The following is a 16,947-nucleotide window of genomic DNA, read 5'->3' as shown; positions in this document are numbered from 1 at the left end:
AATATACCTTATTTTTCTTTGGCCGCCTTCTTATCAGCCAGATACTTGGGGCAATTGCACTTCCAGTGACCCATACCCTTGCAATAGTAACACTCTGTTTCAGGCTTACGTCCAGCTTTGGGTTTGTTTGTCAGATTGGCAACAGGCTTGCCGCTCTTCTTTGAATTACCCTTCTTGCCTTTGCCGTTTCTCTTGAAACTAGTGGTCTTATTCACCATCAACACTTGATGCTCTTTACGGAGTTCAGACTCTGCGACTTTCAGCATAGCAAACAACTCGCCGGGAGACTTGTTCATCCCTTGCATGTTGTAGTTCAACACAAAGCCATTATAGCTTGGCGGCAGTGATTGAAGGATTCTGTCAGTGATAGCTTCTTGCGGGAGTTCACTCCCCAGCTCAGCTAGACGGTTTGAGTTCCCAGACATTTTGAGCACATGTTCACTGACAGACGAGTTCTCCTCCATCTTGCAAGCATAGAATTTATCGGAGGTCTCATACCTCTCGATCCGGGCGTTATTCTGAAAGATAAACTTCAACTCCTCGAACATCTCAAATGCTCTATGACGCTCAAAGCGACATTGAAGTCCCGGTTCTAAGCCATACAAGACTGCTCATTGAACTACTGAGTAGTCCTCCTTACATGCTAACCAAGCGTTCTTAACATCCTGATCAGCCGTAGCGGGTGGTTCATCTCCTAGCGCAGCATTAAGGACATAATCCTTCTTCCCAGCTTGTAAGATTAGCTTAAGATTACGAGCCCAGTCTACAAAGTTCCTTCCATCATCTTTCAACTTAGCTTTCTCTAGGAACGTATTAAAATTCAGGGTGACTGTCGCGTGAGCCATGATCTACAACACAAATATATTCAAAGTGGACTTAGACTATGTTCAAGATAATTAGAGTTTAACTTAATGAAATTACTCGCTAAACTCCCACTCAAAAAGTACATCTCTCTAGTCATTTGAGTGGTTCATGATCCACTTACACTAGCTCAAGTCCGATCATCACGTGAGTTGAGCATAGTTTCAGTGGTAAGCATCCCCATGCTAATCATATCATCTATATGATTCATGGTCGACCTTTCGGTCTCATGTGTTCTGAGGCCATGTCTGCACATGCTAGGCTCTTCAAGCTTAACCCGAGTGTTCCGCGTGCGCAACTGTTTTGCACCCGTTGTATGTGAATGTTGAGTCTATCACACCCGATCATCACGTGGTGTCTCGAAACGACGAACTGTAGCAACGGTGCACAGTCGGGGAGAACACAATTTCGTCTTGAAATTTTAGTGAGAGATCACCTCATAATGCTACCGTCGTTCTAAGCAAAATAAGGTGCATAAAGGATTAACATCACATGCAATTCATAAGTGACATGATATGGCCATCATCATGTGCTCCTTGATCTCCATCACCAAAGCACCGACACGATCTTCTTGTCACCGGCGCCACACCATGATCTCCATCAACGTGTCGCCATCGGGGTTGTCGTGCTACTCATGTTATTACTACTAAAGCTACATCCTAGCAAAATAGTAAACGCATCTGCAAGCACAAACGTTAGTTATAAAGACAACCCTATGGCTCCTGCCGGTTGCCGTACCATCGACGTGCAAGTCGATATTAACTATTACAACATGATCATCTCATACATCCAATATATCACATCACATCGTTGGCCATATCACATCACAAGCATACCCTGCAAAAACAAGTTAGACGTCCTCTAATTTTGTTGTTGCATGTTTTACGTGGTGACCATGGGTATCTAGTAGGATCGCATCTTACTTACGCAAACACCACAACGGAGATATATGAGTTGCTATTTAACCTCATCCAAGGACCTCCTCGGTCAAATCCGATTCAACTAAAGTTGGAGAAACTGACACCTGCCAGTCATCTTTGAGCAACGGAGTTACTCGTAGCGATGAAACCAGTCTCTCGTAAGCGTACGAGTAATGTCGGTCCGAGCCGCTTCGATCCAACAATACCACGGAATCAAGAAAAGACTAAGGAGTGCAGCAAAACGCACATCACCGCCCACAAAAACTTTTGTGTTCTACTCGAGAAGACATCTACGCATGAACCTAGCTCATGATGCCACTGTTGGGGAACGTCGCATGGGAAACAAAAAATTTCCTACGCGCACGAAGACCTATCATGGTGATGTCCATCTACGAGAGGGGATGTGTGATCTACGTACCCTTGTAGACCGTACAGCAGAAGCGTTAGTGAACGCGGTTGATGTAGTGGAACGTCCTCATGTCCCTCGATCCGCCCCGCGAACCGTCCAGCGATCAGTCCCACGATGTAGTGCCGAACGGACGGCACCTCCGCGTTAGCACACGTACAGCTCGACGATGATCTCGGCCTTCTTGATCCAGCAAGAGAGACGGAGAGGTAGAAGAGTTATCCGGCAGCGTGACGGCGCTCCGGAGGTTTGTGATAATCTCGTCTAAGCAGGGCTCCGACCGAGCTCCGCAGAAACGCGATCTAGAGGTAAAACCGTGGAGATATGTGGTCGGGCTGCCGTGGCAAAGTTGTGTCAAATCAGCCCTAAAACCTTCGTATATATAGGGAGAAGAGGGGGAGCCTTGCCTTGGGGTCAAAGGACCCCTAAGGGCTTCGGCCGAGCCAAGGGGGGCAGCCTTGCCCTTCCAAACCGAGTCCAACTAGGTTTGGAAGGAGGAGTCCTTCCTCCTTTTCCCACCTCCTCCTTTTTTTTCTTCTCTCTTTGATTTTCTTCCTATGGCGCATAGGGCCTTCTTGGGCTGTCCCACCAGCCCACTAAGGGCTGGTGCGCCACCCCCAAGGCCTATGGGCTTCCCCGGGGTGGGTTGCCCCCCCGCCCCCCGGTGAACTCCCGGAACCCATTCGTCATTCCCGGTACATTCCCGTTAACTCCGAAAACCTTCCGGTAATCAAATGAGGTCATCCTATATATCAATCTTTGTTTCCGGACTATTCCGGAAACCCTCGTCACGTCCGTGATCTCATCTGGGACTCCGAACAACATTCGGTAACCAACCATATAACTCAAATACGCATAAAACAACGTCGAACGTTAAGTGTGCACACCCTGCGGGTTCGAGAACTATGTAGACATGACCCGTGGGACTCCTCGGTCAATATCCAATAGCGGGACCTGGATGCCCATATTGGATCCTACATATTCTACGAAGATCTTATCGTTTGAACCTCAGTGCCAAGGATTCATATAATCGTGTATGTCATTCCCTTTGTCCTTCAGTATGTTACTTGCTCGAGATTCGATCGTCAGTATCCGCATACCTATTTCAATCTCGTTTACCGACAAGTCTCTTTACTCGTTCCGTAATACAAGATCCCGCAACTTACACTAAGTCACATTTCTTGCAAGGCTTGTGTGTGATGTTGTATTACCGAGTGGGCCCCGAGATACCTCTCCGTCACACGGAGTGACAAATCCCAGTCTCGATCCATACTAACTCAACGAACACCTTCGGAGGTACCTGTAGAGCATATTTATAGTCACCCAGTTACGTTGCGACGTTTGATACACACAAAGTATTCCTCCGGTGTTAGTGAGTTATATGATCTCATGGTCAGAGGAACAAATACTTGACACGCAGAAAACAGTAGCAATAAAATGACACGATCAACATGCTACGTCTATTAGTTTGGGTCTAGTCCATCACGTGATTCTCCTAATGACGTGATCCAGTTATCAAGCAACAACACCTTGTTCATAATCAGAAGACACTGACTATCTTTGATCAACTGGCTAGCCAACTAGAGGCTTGCTATGGACAGTGTTTTGTCTATGTATCCACACATGTATATAAGTCTTCATTTAATACAATTATAGCATGGATAATAAACGATTATCTTGATACAGGAATTATAATAATAACTATATTTATTATTGCCTCTAGGGCATAATTCCAACAGTTTTATTACCGAGTGGGCCCCGAGATACCTCTCCGTCACACGGAGTGACAAATCCCAGTCTTGATCCATACGAACTCAACGGACACGTTCGGAGATACCTGTAGAGCATCTTTATAGTCACCCAGTTACGTTGCGACGTTTGATACACACAAGGTATTCCTCCGGTGCCAGTGAGTTATATGATCTCATGGTCATAGGAATAAATACTTGACACGTAGAAGAAACAGTAGCAACAAAATGACACGATCAACATGCTACGTTCATTACTTTGGGTCTAGTCCATCACATGATTCTCCTAATGATGTGATCCCGTTATCAAGTGACAACACTTGCCTATGGTCAGGAAACCTTGACCATCTTTGATCAACGAGCTAGTCAACTAGAGGCTTACTAGGGACAGTGTTTTGTCTATGTATCCACACAAGTATTGTGTTTCCAATCAATACAATTATAGCATGGATAATAAACGATTATCATGAACAAAGAAATATAATAATAACTAATTTATTATTGCCTCTAGGGCATATTTCCAACATTCCCGGCTCTAAGCCATACAGGACTGCACATTGAACTACTGAGTAGTCCTCCTTACGTGTTAACCAAGCGTTCTTAACATCTTGGTCACCCGTAGCGGGTGGTTCATCTCCTAGCGCAGCATTAAGGACATAATTCTTCTTCCCAGCTTGCAGGAGCAACTTAAGATTACGAGCCCAGTCTACAAAATTGCTTCCATCATCTTTCAACTTAGCTTTATCTAGGAACGTATTAAAATTCAGGGTGACTGTCGCGTGCTCCATTGATCTACAACACAAATATATTCAAAGTGGACTTAGACTATGTTCAAGATAATTAGAGTTTAACTAATCAAATTACTTGCTAAACTCCCACTCAAAAAGTACATCTGTCTAGTCATTTGAGTGGTTCATGATCCAATTCCACTAGCTCAAGTCCAATCATCACGTGAGTTGAGGATAGTTTCAGTGGTAAGCATCCCCATGCTAATCATGTTAACTATATGATTCATGATCGACCTTTCGGTCTCATGTGTTCCGAGGCCATGTCTGGACATGCTAGGCTCGTCAAGCTTAACCCGAGTGTTCCGCGTGTGCAACTGTTTTGCACCCGTTGTATGTGAACGTTGAGTCTATCACACCCGATCATCACGTGGTGTCTCGAAACGACGAACTGTAGCAACGGTGCACAATCGGGAAGAACACAATTTTGTCTTGAAATTTTAGTGAGAGATCACCTCATAATGCTACCGTCGTTCTAAGAAAAATAAGGTGCATAAAAGGATTAACATCACATGCAATTCATAAGTGACAAGATATGGCCATCATCACGTGCTTCTTGATCTCCATCACCAAAGCACTGACACGATCTTCTGTCACCGGCGCCACTCCATGATCTCCATCAACGTGTCGCCATCGGGGTCGTCGTGCTACTCATGCTATTACTACTAAAGCTACATCCTAGCAATATAGTAAACGCATCAGCAAACACAAACATTAGTTTAAAGACAACCCTATGGCTCCTGCCGGTTGCTGTACCATCGACGTGCAAGTCGATATTAACTATTACAACATGATCATCTCATACATCCAATATATCACATCACATCGTCGGCCATATCACATCACAAGCATACCCTGCAAAAACAAGTTAGACGTCCTCTAATTGTTGTTGCATGTTTTACGTGGTGACCATGGGTATCTAGTAGGATCGCATCTTACTTACGCAAACACCACAATAGAGATGTATGAATTGCTATCTAACCTCATCCAAGGACCTCCTCGGTTAAATCCGATTCAACTAAAGTTGGAGAAACCGACACTTGCCAGTCATCTTTGAGCAACGGGGTTGCTCGTAGCGATGAAACCAGTCTATCGTAAGCGTACGAGTAATGTCGGTCCGAGCCGCTTTGATCCAACAATACCGCGGAATCACGAAAAGACTAAGGAGGGCAGGAAATCGCACATCACCGCCCATAGAAACTTTTGTGTTCTACTCGAGATGACATCTATGCATGAACCTAGCTCTAATACCACTGTTGGGGAACATTGCATGGGAAACAAAATTTTCCTACGCACACGAAGACCTATCATGGTGATGTCCATCTACGGGAGGGGATTTCCGATCTACGTACCCTTGTAGATCGCACAGCAGGAATCGTTAAGAAACACTGTTGATGTAGTGGAACGTCCTCACGTGCCTCGATCCGCCCCACGAACCGTCCCGCGATCCGTCCCACGATCCGCTCCGATCTAGTGCCGAACGGACGGCACCTCCGCGTTCAGCACACGTACAGCTCGACGATGATCTCGGCCTTCTTGATCCGGCAAGAGAGACGGAGAGGTAGATGAGTTCTCCGGCAGCGTGATGACGCTCCGGAGGTTGGTGGTGATCTTATCTTAGCAGGACTCTGCCCGAGCTCCGCAGAAACGCAATCTAGAGGAAAAACCGTGGAGGTATGTGGTCGGGCTGCCGTGGCAAAGTTGTCTCAAATCAGCCCTAATAACTCAGTATATATAGGAGGGAGGGGAGGGACCTTGCCTTGAGGCTCAAGGGATCCCCATGGGGTCAGCGAAGGGGGGGGGGAGGAGGAATCCTCCTCCAATCGTAGTCCAACTAGGATTGGAAGGTGGAGTCCTTCCCTTCCTTCCCACTTCCCCATTTTTTTTTCTTTCTCTTTGAGTTTTCTTATATCCTGCGCAGGGGCCTTCTTGGGCTTGCCCACCAGCCCACTAAGGGCTGGTGCGGCACCCCTAAGGCGTATGGGCTCCCCCCCCCCCGATGAACATTCGGAACCCATTCTTCACTCCCGGTAATGCCGAAAACTTTCCGGTAATCAAATGAGGTCATCCTATATATCAATCTTCGTCTCCGGACCATTCTAGAAACCCTCGTGACGTCCGTGACGTCATTCGGGACTCTGAACAACATTCGGTAACCAACCATATAACTCAAATACGCATAAAACAACGCCGAACCTTAAGTGTGCAGACCGTGCAGGTTCGAGAACTATGTAGACATGACCCGTGGGACTCCTCGGTCAATATCCAATAGCGGGACCTGGATGCCCATATTGGATCCTACATATTCTACGAAGATCTTATCGTTTGAACCTCAGTGCCAAGGATTCATATAATCGTGTATGTCATTCCCTTTGTCCTTCAGTATGTTACTTGCTCGAGATTCGATCGTCAGTATCCGCATACCTATTTCAATCTCGTTTACCGGCAAGTCTCTTTACTCGTACCGTAATACAAGATCCCGTGACTTACACTAAGTCACATTGCTTGAAAGGCTTGTGTGTGATGTTGTATTATCGAGTGGGCCCCGAGATACCTCTCCGTCACACGGAGTGACAAATCCCAGTCTTGATCCATACTAACTCAACGGTCACCTTCAGAGATACCTGTAGAGCATCTTTATAGTCACCCAGTTACGTTGTGGCGTTTGATACACACAAAGCATTCCTCCGGTGCCAGTGAGTTATATGATCTCATGGTCATAGGAATAAATACTTGACACGTAGAAAACAGTAGCAACAAAATGACACGATCAACATGCTACGTCCATTAGTTTGGGTCTAGTCCATCACATGATTCATCGAATGATGTGATCCAGTTATCAAGCAACAACCCCTTATACATAGTCAGAAGACCCTGACTACCCTTGATCAACTGCTAGCCAACTAGAGGCTTGCTAGGGACAATGTTTTGTCTATGTATGCACACATGTATCTAAGTCTTCATTCAATACAATTATAGCATGGATAATAAACGATTATCTTGATACAGGAATTATAATAACAACTTATTTATCATTGCCTCTAGGGCATAATTCCAACAACTTCGCACTTGAAGAGTTGGGTACTGCGCTCTAGAGTGACTGCGAGGCACATCCATAACCTTGTCGGGGCGATCATCATCCTAGATGCAGGGGTGAAGAAAAATGCACAACTTGAAGTAGTGTACTAGGGACAAGGGGGATGTGCCCTCCCCCTACCCTAGAGAAATTACGTGAAATGTCAGTAATTCGTAAAACAAAAAATTAAATCTAACCAAAGTTCAAGAAATATTTGTCCTTTTGACCCCTCTACTCTGTTGTGTCCTCCCACAACAATCTCTACTAAGGTCCATCACTGTCAATGGACGACTTAGTGTGAATAGCAGGTGAGCTCTTCCTCGTTATCCTCTTCTTTCAATGGTGGCACGAGGCAGCGAGGCACGCTTGAGAATCTTGATAGACGCGTCTGGGAGATCTTTGTGATGGAGTTGGTGGAGGGCGAGAGCCTTACGCTTCTCGCGTGTGAGCAGTACTATCACCGTGAGTGTATTCGGAGGAAGGACGCGTGCCCTGTTTGTAAAGAAGAGACCACATAGATTGATATAGACATATCTAAATAAGCATATATTTATAGCTATAATGCTTTTTTATGGTTCCGACACTTCGCATTCTATTATTACTAAAGACATACATGGCGTTATCCAACTAACAAATTATATTGTTATTGATCTGCTAATTGTTAACCGATTATCTAGCAAATACTCCCTTCTTTCAAAAATACATATCGTCGTTTTAGATAATATTACTATAGTTATTATATCATCATTTTGTTCTTTAGTCCTAGAATGAATTAGCAAATGAGGGATTATACTAGGAAGAGGGAAGAGGAGGATGCTGAAATGATGCCATTATTTTGTTCCTAACTTGATTGTTATCGAAAAATATTACTATTCATGTAGTATACTTTTTCTTACTCACAAACCATTTATTTGTTTGAAATTCTTTGTTCGCAAGCATCATGGTGAGGGGTTTGGATGTCGTCGCGAGACCGTTTGCCCAGGTGACATTAGGAGTATGAGTGGGCAGTGGTGGAGCTTAAGTAGGGCTAGGGGGGCATAGCCCCCCTACCCTATAGAAATTATGTGAAATGTCATTAATTGCTAAGCTATTCTTTGAAGATTATCAAACTTTAATACAAATTTGTCCTTTTTCCCCTCATCTTTCCTTTGCCTCTCAACAATCACTATCTAGCTCAGCTACCCCGACAAACGCGTTTGCGAGATTTGTGTGGAGAATTTTGTGGATGGCGATTGCCTCACGTTCCTCGTGTGTGAGCATTACTACCGCCCCCACTGCACTCGGGACTGGCTATGGAGTAAAAACGCGTGGCCTATTTGCAAAGAGTAGGCTGCATATAGCTATAATATTTTTTTACAGTTCCAAAAGTATTCATAGTATTATCAATTAATACTTACGAAAGGTTACCCTACTAACCGATTATATTGTGAAATGAAATGGAATTGTTAACCGGTTATATTTCTATGAAATACTCACTTCATTCTAAAATACTTATCTTCCTTTTAGATCAAATTACCATATATATTATTCTATTAGCACATTAGAATTATCGTTTTGTTCTTTAGTCCTAGAATGAATTCAGAAATGAGGGATTACACTAGGAATAGAGAGGACGAGGATGACGAAATAATGCCATTATTTCTTTTGTGGCTTAGTTGTTATTGAAAAAAGATTATTCACATATTATAGTTATTTGTTTACAATTAAACCATTATGGTTTTGAAATTATTTTGTGTAAGCATCATGGTGTGGGGTTTGAATGTTGTCTTCCGTCCCTCTGTCCAACCAAAGGGGGGAGGACAGTGGGTAGTGGCGCAACTTCACTAGGGCAAAGTGGGGCTATGGACTCCCTACCCTAGAGAAATTATGTGAAATTCCATTGATTGGTAAGCTAAAAAATGAAGATTATCAAAGTTCAAGAAGAATTTGTGTTTTGCCCCCCTCAACTCTGCTTTGTACCCTCAATAATAAGTGGCAAGCTCTGCCACTAAATAGCCCATCATACGAGCACAATAACTTCAATGGAGTCACCTAGTGGAAGGTGCGAGATTATACAAAATTACTTTATAGTTGAATCTTGTCCAAAATAGTAGTGTAATTCTGGAAGGGTGGATAAGTGAGTTGTTCAACTCATTGAGCTCGTTCTCGCGAAGCCCACCGCTAAGCTCAGTAAGCTTAAGGAGTAAAAAAAGAAACTACTCTTGAGAGCATAATACTTCGTGTGTGTGTGTGTGCGCGCGCGCATTTGTTTGTATGTCCTCCCTTGGAGCTTTTGATAATTCATGACAACACACGTTGTCTCTTGGACAAATATTTTTATCTATTTTATTTCAGATGAGCTCCACACAAAGAACTGGCTGGAATGTGAGAAGTCCCAAGGAAGGAGAAGAATAGGATTGGCCAAGCCTCAAGCTTCAAGACTCTACATTTCGCATTTTGTGAGAAATGATATTTGAGTTCATAGGAAAATCAATACTATTAAAAGGGGATGAGGTATCTATGACGATCTGATTGCTCAAGTGCTTAGAGTTAGCCACCAAAAACCCTCATGAAATTCTCCCACAAAATATGAAAATCTGTGCCACCAACTTTTCCAAATCGGCCCTACCGAGTTTCACCCTAGACACATCCAGAGCCAAACACTTCCTTCTCGGTGATCCCAAGTTGATTTCGGTGCAACCGAAAAACAGTGACCAACTCCTTGGTGTCCACTTGCTGAAAATCGCAATTTCCAATCACATATTGTTTTGCTTTTGCGAGGCTCAAGACGAGGCTCACTTGTACGCTGACCTGTTCGGCTGTGGGTTGGACCAGTTTCCAATCACATATTTGGGGATACCAATACATTATCAGAGACTCACAAATGCTGAATGGAAACACGTCGAGGAGAGATTACAAAAAATACAAAGTTGTTGAAAAGGTAAACTGCTATCTCTGAGTGGAAGATTGATTATCATAAATTCAATACTAAGTAATATGGTACTATATATGATTTGCTTCTTCCAATTGCCAAAAGGAGTATAACATAGATTGCATTACTTTTGATCAAGATTTTTTTGGCAAGGAGATTGCGAGAGAAATAAATACCGATTGGCTAAATGGAGTGTGGTTTGCCATCCCAAATACCAAGGCGGGTTGGACATTCATGACCTGGAGATTAAGAATAGGGCCCTACTCGACAAATGGTTATTTAGGTTACTAACATAAAATGGTTTATGGCAAACCCTCCTAAGGAGAAAATGTGTGGTTCCAAGGCATTATCACAAGTATATTGAAAGCCTAGTGATTCTCACTTTTGGACGGGTCTAATGGCTACAAAGGAATATTTCTTCTACTATGGATCCTTCTCGATAAAGGACGGTTTGTAAATTAGATTCTCGGAGGATAAGTGGCTTGATAATGCTATATTCCTGGAACAATTTCCTGCTCTATACAACATTACGCGTCACAAAGGTGACACTATCGCCATGGTTTTGAAATCATTTCTGCCAAATGTGACGTTCACAAGAGATTTATTTGGACCGAGACTCCAATCATGGAACATCCTGCTTCAGCGGTTGTCCACGGTACATTTCTCATATGGGTCCGATGTATTTTGTTGGAACCTACATGGGAATGAACAATTCTTAGTGGAGTCTATGTATAGAGTCGTACTCTATTGTGATGTGCTAGTTGATAATAACAAGAAGATCTCGAAGATGAAGATACCACTTAAGAATAAAATCTTTGCACGGTATCTTCGTCGTGGAGTCATTCTTACTAAAGATAACCTTATTAAGAGGAATTGGTATGAAAGTACGCAATGTGTATTTTGTGAGCATGATGACACAATGAAACATTTGTTCTTCCAATGTAAATTGGCTCATCCTATATGGCGAGTCATCCAAATAGCTTCTCGCTTGTATCTTTCTTGTAGTGTTGCTAATATATTTGGCAAGTAGTCACATGAGATTAATCACATGTTTAGAACTCTTCTAAGGGTGGAGCGTTTGCCGTTATTTGGTCGCTTTGGCTCTATAGAAATGATAAAGTTTTTAATGATAAAAATATTTCTGCTATGCAGGTTATCTACAGATGTACCGGGACTCTTCGTTTATGGTTCTATCTACAACGTGTGAAGAATCGAGACGTGCTTATGGAGATGTGTACACAATTGGAAGATACGGCGAGGGATATAATTACCCGACATAGATGGCAGCATGGTCTTAGGATTGCCCTCCTCAGGTTTAGGGTTATTCGAACTTTATTTATTTGTATTTCACCTTTATTTTCTTTTACTCTTTGTAAGAGGAATTTCTTTGATTATATGCATTTTCGTTATGTAGAAACAATCGACAAATAGTCACAACTCATCGCCGAGAAAACAGTTGTAAATACGAATCCATACACTGAAAGAAATACATATTTACCAAGGGTTCTGCCTGCAAAACGTGAGAGCTTAATTACGCTTCCGCAAGAGCGCAACTAGTACTAGAAGGGGGCTGCGCTCTGCAACCTGCGAGCTAAACTCCATTCCCACGGCCGAGGGAAGAGAGAGAGAGGCCAACCGCGAGCCGAGAGCGCCACGCATCGCCATCGCCGCAATCCCAATTCCCACGCACGCCAACCAATCCTGCCCTTAACCCAATCGGGAACGCTACCCAACCGAATCCGCCAGCAGAGGCCGCGCTTGCGGTGGCTTGGACCGCGCGCGCCCCTTCCCGCCGCCCAGGAGCACCGCCAGAGCTCGCGGTGCCTTTAATGGCGCTGGAGACTTCCCCCGCGGTCCGTAGGCCCGCCACGAAGAGGATTTAACTCGCAGGCTCCTTGCTCCGCTCCGTCGCAGCGCACGCACCACTTGGTGTTGACTGTTGACAGAGGCGAGCACACGGCGTCGGAGATGAATGGCCGGGCTCGGAGGCCGGCGGCGGCGCACGGCGCGAAGGCTGCCCCGAAGGGCGACAGGGTAGGCCTCCTCAACCCTGCCTCTCCGCTTCTTCCGCGACGTCTGGCTCCGCCACTTGCATTTGGATGATTAGAATTAGCATTGCGCGCCTTTGTTCGTGGAATTGAGCGCCCAGGAGGTGACAATGTGCGGTTATTTCTTGGGTTTCCGTGCGGGGCTCTCGATTCCCCGGTCGCCCTCGGTAGCCACCGCCCGCATGATCGGAAAGCTTGCGGCTTTGCCGTCTGTTCAGTCGTTCGAACTCCGTGTTTGAATGTTTTTCCCTTTTTCCCCTTGGGTTCCCGTGCGCCTTTCCGTGGTTGTTTAGCGTTTGTTGCTGTTAAATCTGCTGCACCGTCCATGTTGTTTTCTGTCCGACGGACTATTTAACGCGGAAGAGTACATCGGCCAGCACTGTAGTTTCGTTTGGTGTTCGTGCAGTGCCAAGCGACGATCCATATGGGCAGGGCTCGTCTCGTTCGTCTCCACACGGCATCGGTTGCTTTAGGGAGCAGCTCGAATTGGGTGCCCTCCCGATCGCCGCCGAGCCCCGATTTCCCCCCTCTTTAATCCGCTTTGCTTTACCTTTAATCGACCGGGGACTACAGCCAGGAATCTGTCGCTTTGCTTTTGTTAGTAGTTTCTTTGACAGCCAGCTAGCCGAATGGATGGATGAGGCTCTTTTCCCTGATGGCATTTTGCGTCCAGATGATGCAGAAGGAGCAGAGGAAGGCCATGCCGGCCAAGGCACCGACCGCCAACGCGGCGGCCAGAGGCATGGCGAGCAGAATCCAGTCGAGGAGAGAGCGGAAGCTCGCGCTGCAGCAGGACGTGGGTGAAATGAATTCTCTCTCATTTCTTGTCGAATGCAAGGAATCTTGCCTGCACTGCGTTGGTTGTGACGGTGCTGGGGAAATTCTGCTAGGTGGAGAAGCTGAAGAAGAAGCTGCGGCACGAGGAGAACGTCCACCGAGCTCTGGAGCGGGCCTTCACCAGGCCGCTGGGCGCGCTGCCTCGCCTCCCCCCGTACCTGCCGTCTCAAGTCAGTAGCGCCACGTTCTGCGTACGCGTTGGGCAATTCGATTTCCGTTTGTACCAATTCGATTGTAAAACTGAGTTGTGATGCGCAGACGCTGGCTCTTCTCGCGGAGGTGGCGGTGCTGGAGGAGGAGGTGGTGCGGCTGGAGGAGCAGGTGGTCAACTTCCGGCAAGGGATCTACCAGGAGGCCATCATCTTCTCCTCGGCCAAGAACGCGCACCTCCCCGGCGGCGAGGGATGCGTGCCGGCGCAGCCCACGCCGTCGAGCCCAACTCGAAATGCAGAGCTCTCTCCAACTACCGCGCACCGTGGTCCAGATCAAGCTCCAGCCCGTCCGTCGCCGAACGGCAAGCAAACACAGACACCAAGAAAGCCGATTCCCGGTCCGGCGAACCAGGACGACCACTCCGCCGGCGCCGGGGCAGGAAAAGAGAACCTGTCGTGCAGCAACACCTCGACTAGAAGCTACCGCCTGTCGCCGTCGCAGAAGGCCACCGCCAAATCCAGGGTACCCGCGCCAGAGAAGCGCAGGGCTGCTCCTCAGGTAAAACCAGCGAATTACAGCCTTACTGCGCCTGAATTGTCCCCAAAATATTCTTCCCTGTCTCTACGGGAAGTTTGCTGAATTCGTGCTGCAACGCTGCATCTTTTTGACACAGACGATCAGTACGGCGCCTGACCGTAAAAGGGTCGCAGACGCTGCCGGCAATAATTCAGAGCAAGGAGCGGCCACTCCGGACGACGGCTCGAGCGCGCCCAACAGACTGTCGGAGGAGCTGCTGAGCTGCCTGCTGACCATCTTCTCGCAGATGGGCTCCTCGGCAGCTCCGCCGGCGCTCCCCAGCGGTGAGCAGGACGAGGAGCAGCAGCAGCCGTTGTCACCGTCGGTGTCAGGCTCGTCGTCGGAGGACGCGTACCCGCAGGACCCCTACGGCATCCTGGAGCTGGGCGGGCGGGACGTCGGCCCCTACAAGCGGCTGCACGTGATCGACGCGGCGTCCTTCGACCGGAACGCGCTGGCGAGCAGCACGCTGCTCGCCCGGAGGCTCAAGTGAGTGAGCTCGCTGTCATGGCCACCATCCATCCATCTTGATTGGAGCTGGATTCGGTTGTCCGTTTGACCCGGCGGCGTTGCTGATCGAGTGGGTTTCTTGTCCGGCGAATCTTGTGCAGGGCGTTGCTGCTGAAGCTGGCGTCGGTTGACCCGGCGGGGCTCTCGCATCAGCAGAAGCTCGCCTTCTGGATCAACGTCTACAACTCGTGCATGATGAATGTGAGCTCCGCTGGCACCCACACACCCACCCGCCCGTAATCGTTGGTAGCCATCTCCCGGCTAGTACTAGTAGTTTCCCTGAATTATTCACGTCGTCAGTCTAAGACTGTTTGGCGTGAAATTTCGTCTTCCGGGGGGCGGTTGTAGGTAGCCCAATTATCAGCGTCGCTTTTCGTAGAACCACTGTTTGTGGTATGCTGGAGCTTTTTTGGGGGAGCTGGTTCATAACTACTGAAGTACAGCATGGGTACCGGCGGTAGTTCTACTGCGTGCTTTACTTATTCTTTTATTAAGTTTGAACTGGACTCTGAAGTCTGAACATGTACGTAGTACGTACATTGCTGGCATGTTGGTTCGTTCGTTGATGGTGCTTATACTTTTGGTTCATGTCCGTAGTATAAGTGGCTCATGTCCCCTGCCCCTAATCATCACCTGAACTAGTAGGCTCAAGTTACTACGTAGTACTACTTCCTTGCTGGATCTGAGGTGAGTTTAATATACTTGCGGTTGCCTGCCATGTACTGCAGGCGTTCCTGGAGCAAGGGATACCTACCACGCCCCATATGCTCGTGGCCATGATGCCAAAGGTACCACCACATACATCCCTCGTCCCTGCCCTACCTCCTCGATGCCTCAATGCCTCAATGCCTGCAGTAAGATTGAAGATCGCTTTCTTTTTGTTTGCAGGCGACGGTAGAGGTGGGCGGGCGCACGCACAGCGCCATGTCCATCGAGCACTTCATCCTGCGCCTGCCCTACAGCGTCAAACACGTAAGTCTGTCACCGTCGATAACGCCACCATTGGTATCGTATCTAGCACTAGTGGAATGAAGTGTCCGTCCGTGGCTGAACGTGTGACCCGTGATCGTCCAGCAGGTGCGCCCTGAGGCCGAAGGAACCAAGGGCGACGACGCGGCGGCGCGCGGCGGCGCGTTCGGACTGGAGTGGCCGGAGCCGCTCGTCACCTTCGCGCTCTCCTGCGGCAGCTGGTCCTCCCCCGCCGTAAGGCCTCTCCCTCTCTCTCGATCTCGATCCCAGCAGTTGCTATTGTACTGACGACGGTGATGTCTTGACTTGGTTTCTTTTGCTGTGGTGAAGGTGAGGGTGTACACGGCGGCGCGGGTGGAGGAGGAGCTGGAGGGCGCCAAGCGGGACTACCTGCAGGCGGCCGTGGGGGTGTCGTCGCCGGCGAGCCTCGCCATCCCCAAGCTGCTGCACTGGTACCTGCTCGACTTCGCCAAGGACGTGGACTCGCTCATGGACTGGGTGTGCCTGCAGCTGCCGCCCGAGCTGCGGCAGGCCGCCATGCGCGCCGTGGCCGCCGACGCGCGCCGTGGACGCCGCATCCAGGTCCTGCCCTACGAGTTCAGGTTCAGGTACCTCCTGGCCGCGTGAGGCGTGCTGCTGTGTTTGTAGTAAGTTGTAACTAGCTTTGTACACAGGGTTTGCAAGTGAAGGAAGGAATAAAGGCTTACGGTTCGTGTTTTGCTGCAATTTGTCTCTTTTTTTTTATGACTTTGCTACACCTACATAAAGATTCTAGGTAAAGTTACTTGATAGTTGATTTGTCATGATTAGATTGGATGAAAAACAGTCCAGGCCCCACCCCACAAAAATCAGGGGCGGTGGAGATTTAGATCATGAAGCTTAAGTAAAATTACGTAACCAAATTACGTAGGTGTAGGATTATGCTTTTTTTTTTTATCGTGGTGAAGAGGAGAGGATAGGAAATATGTACACGCAAGAAAGTTTTCCTATCTGTGAACTGTGATGGTGGATCGTGGATGGGTCGGTCGCACTGTTTGCTTGCGCCTTTACGTGCAGTGAGGAAATGTACCGGCACTGCACAGTGTGCTTGCAGGCGTGTCAGGCTTCTTGTTGCCGAAAAGCGAAAGGCGCTCGCGGCAGGCACGCA

General features: G+C 47.4%; 1 protein-coding gene across 1 annotated transcript; it reads left to right on the top strand.

Annotated features, from left to right (window-relative positions):
* The first annotated feature begins 12,268 nt into the window (after positions 1-12,268).
* LOC123398847 lies at positions 12,269-16,526 on the top strand. The gene is made up of 10 exons (XM_045093297.1): positions 12,269-12,741; positions 13,429-13,551; positions 13,646-13,762; positions 13,851-14,303; positions 14,419-14,810; positions 14,933-15,032; positions 15,560-15,619; positions 15,720-15,803; positions 15,906-16,034; positions 16,131-16,526. The coding sequence occupies exons 1-10, from the start codon at positions 12,676-12,678 to the stop codon at positions 16,425-16,427; spliced, it is 1,821 nt and encodes a 606-aa protein (XP_044949232.1). The 5' UTR covers positions 12,269-12,675; the 3' UTR covers positions 16,428-16,526.
* Positions 16,527-16,947: the final 421 nt, after the last annotated feature.

The sequence above is a fragment of the Hordeum vulgare genome, chromosome 5H (assembly GCF_904849725.1).
Source record: "Hordeum vulgare subsp. vulgare chromosome 5H, MorexV3_pseudomolecules_assembly, whole genome shotgun sequence".
Taxonomy (NCBI): Eukaryota; Viridiplantae; Streptophyta; class Magnoliopsida; order Poales; family Poaceae; genus Hordeum; species Hordeum vulgare.
The sequence above is the reverse complement of the archived record's forward strand: the minus strand, read 5'-3'. Positions and strand labels throughout refer to the sequence as shown.